Source organism: Terrapene carolina, unplaced genomic scaffold (genome assembly GCF_002925995.2).
Source record: "Terrapene carolina triunguis isolate 2854851 unplaced genomic scaffold, T_m_triunguis-2.0 Scaffold51434, whole genome shotgun sequence".
In the NCBI taxonomy this organism is placed as follows: domain Eukaryota; kingdom Metazoa; phylum Chordata; order Testudines; family Emydidae; genus Terrapene; species Terrapene triunguis.
In genome coordinates, this window is record NW_020715785.1 from 6383 (window position 1) to 8907 (window position 2525).

A 2525-nucleotide genomic window follows, 5' to 3' on the forward strand; every position below is an offset into this window, starting at 1 on the left:
CCCCCCCCCCCCCCCCCAGGAACCCCCCATTTATCTCCCCATCTCTCTCTCTCTCCACAGCCAACCGCCGATGATGCCCCCGTCTCTGCCCCCCAGCCCCCAGCTCCCGCCCCCTTCGCCGCCCCCCGCCCCGCCCTGCACCGCCTGCCTGGTGCCCATGGTGGCGCTGGCCGGCGTGGCCGGCCTGTTCGTGGTGATCTCGGCCCTGCTGGGCGAGCGGCTCTTCCGGGGGGCCCGGGCCCGGGGGGTGCCCAGCGTGTGGCGCCGGGGCGGGACGCTGTGGATCGAGCCGGCGCCGCCGCCCCAACCGGACGGAGCCCCCCAGGCGGAGACGGGCGACCTGTGGATCCCGCGCCCCCCGCCCAGCGCCGAGGACTGGTACCGGGGGCCCGCCGGCGGCTCGGGGAGCGGCACCTCCAGCGGCATCCACTCGGGGGCGCCAGAGAGCGCCGGCAGCAGCACGGCCTTGTGGGACGCCGAGGCGCCGGCCTGGGGAGCCCAGCCCCACGTCACCCTGCAGGACATCTCCGACTTCTTCCGACGTGGAGGGGGGAGGGGGCCGTGAGCACCGGCACGGGGGGGGGATCAGGAGGCGACCCCCGCCCCAAGAAGCAGGATTCACCCCATGGATGTTGGGGCAGAGCTGAGATTTTGGGGGGCCCCACAAGCCCGCTGAGACCCCCCACACACTGTCCCCTGGCATGGGGCTCTCTTTGCGCCCTCTACTGTTACTTCTCTCCTGCCAGGGGGCTCAGCTGGGCCTGCACCCCCTCGCCTCCCCCGCCCGCCATCGGGCACAGAGGGGCCGCTCTATGGGACACGGGGAATTTCTGCCAGCGGCCGGTTCGCAGGGCTATGGACAAGTGGCCAAAGCTCCTGGCTCCGTTAACACCCCCTGGGGGGCCCGGTGTGTCCCCCGTTCACCCCCTGTGACGAAGTGGGAATGTTCTTAATGTTTTCTCTGAATACTGTGTGCGTGCCTCAGTTTCCCCTTTGCATTTCTTAAGTCTCTAGGTGGTGGGATAAGGGGATGGGATTGTTGCAGAGCCCTGGAGGGCAGGTGTGATGGTGTCTGCACAGAGAATGGCCGACACCCTGACTCCTGGTAACTGATGGCCTGGGCCCCTCCCCTGCTGAAGGTGTTGGAGAACAAAGAGATCAGGTGACCTCCTGGCCCAGGGAAAGAGACAGGCCAGAGGAGGGGCTGGAGGGAGTTTCAGTTTGGAGCTGGCTGAGGAAACGCAGGGAGCCCCAGGGCCGGAGTCTGGGCTCCCCACCCCCCAAGATGGACCTGACTGAGGGGTCCTGGTTGTACCTACAAGCTCTGTTTTAGCCCGTGTTCCTGTCGTCTAATAAACCTCTGTGTTACTGGCTGGCTGAGAGTCACGTCTGACTGCGAAGTGGGGGGTGCAGGACCCTCTGGCTCCCCCAGGACCCCGCCGGGGCGGACTCGCTGTGGGAAGCGCACGGAGGGGCAGGAGATGCTGGATGCTCCGGGGTCAGACCCAGGAGGTGAAGCCGTGTGAGCTTCTTGCCCTGAAGACAGTTTGCTCACAGAGAGGAGACTTCCCCAGAGTCCTGCCTGGCTTTGTGGGGAGCAGTTCCAGCGCATCGCCCAGGGACTCCGTGACACGCCCCGTCTGGTTTGCCGCGGCTGCCCAGGACACGCCCCGGGGGCTCGGCGTTCGGTGGCCGGCATGTGGCACGAATGGGCCAGGGCCGGCTCGTGCAATAAAGATTCTCGCTCTTGACTGGACGGCTGGGTCTGTGATCTGTGCCTAGACGCAAACACGGCCCCCTGGGGGGAGAGGCCCCCTGCCCCATTCCCTGCCCCTCCCTCCGAGCCAGCCAGTCCCTGCCGTGGGGCCGGATGGGAGCCAGCGCCCCCTAGAGGGGACAGGCCCCATGCCCCATTCCCTGCCCCCCCGAGCCAGCCAGTCCCTGCCGTGGGGCCGGATGGGAGCTGGCGCCCCCTAGAGGGGACAGGCCCCGCGTCCCATAGCTTATTCCACAGCCCCCCTATTTCCTCTCCTAAATACCCCACCCCCACTCCCAGCTGCCTCCTCTGAATGTCTGGGCCCAAATCCCCCCAGGCCCCTTTTCTGCCACCCCCCTTCCACCCACGCCCCAAACAGGGAACTGAGCAGCTAATCATTTCTCTCCCAGCTGCCGCAGGGCGCCACTTCCTTCCAGGTCTTTCACCATTTCCTCTCCTTCTCTTCACCCTTTCTCGTTCACTCGTTCCGGCCCCGTCCTGCAGCAGAGGGGCTGCCACGTGCTGGTCCTGGGCTCAGACCCCCCCACACACACCCCAGCCCCCAGCCCCACCTGCAGCTACGAGCTGGACCCGGCTCTCCAGCCACGAGGTACGTTGGGGGCAATTGGTGTGTGCGGTGGGATCAGCTGGAGAAGGCGCTCACTGTGTGGGAATGTGGGAGGATGAATTGGGGTGGGGGGGTTAGGCAGGGGACTGGTAGTTGGCTACATAGCAATGGGCTGCTGGTCAGGAGTGAGGGGCACCGGCA

General features: G+C 66.9%; 1 protein-coding gene across 1 annotated transcript; it reads left to right on the forward strand.

Annotated features, from left to right (window-relative positions):
* Positions 1 to 70: 70 nt before the first annotated feature.
* LOC113405873 (transmembrane protein C16orf54-like) lies at positions 71 to 565 on the forward strand. The gene has a single exon (XM_026647165.1). The coding sequence runs from the start codon at positions 71 to 73 to the stop codon at positions 563 to 565; it is 495 nt and encodes a 164-aa protein (XP_026502950.1).
* The last annotated feature ends 1960 nt before the right edge of the window (positions 566 to 2525 follow it).

Bases quoted from the DNA above. Each gene is read 5' to 3' on its own strand.
- LOC113405873 (XM_026647165.1), top strand. From the start codon at position 71: ATGATGCCCCCGTCTCTGCCCCCCAGCCCCCAGCTCCCGCCCCCTTCG.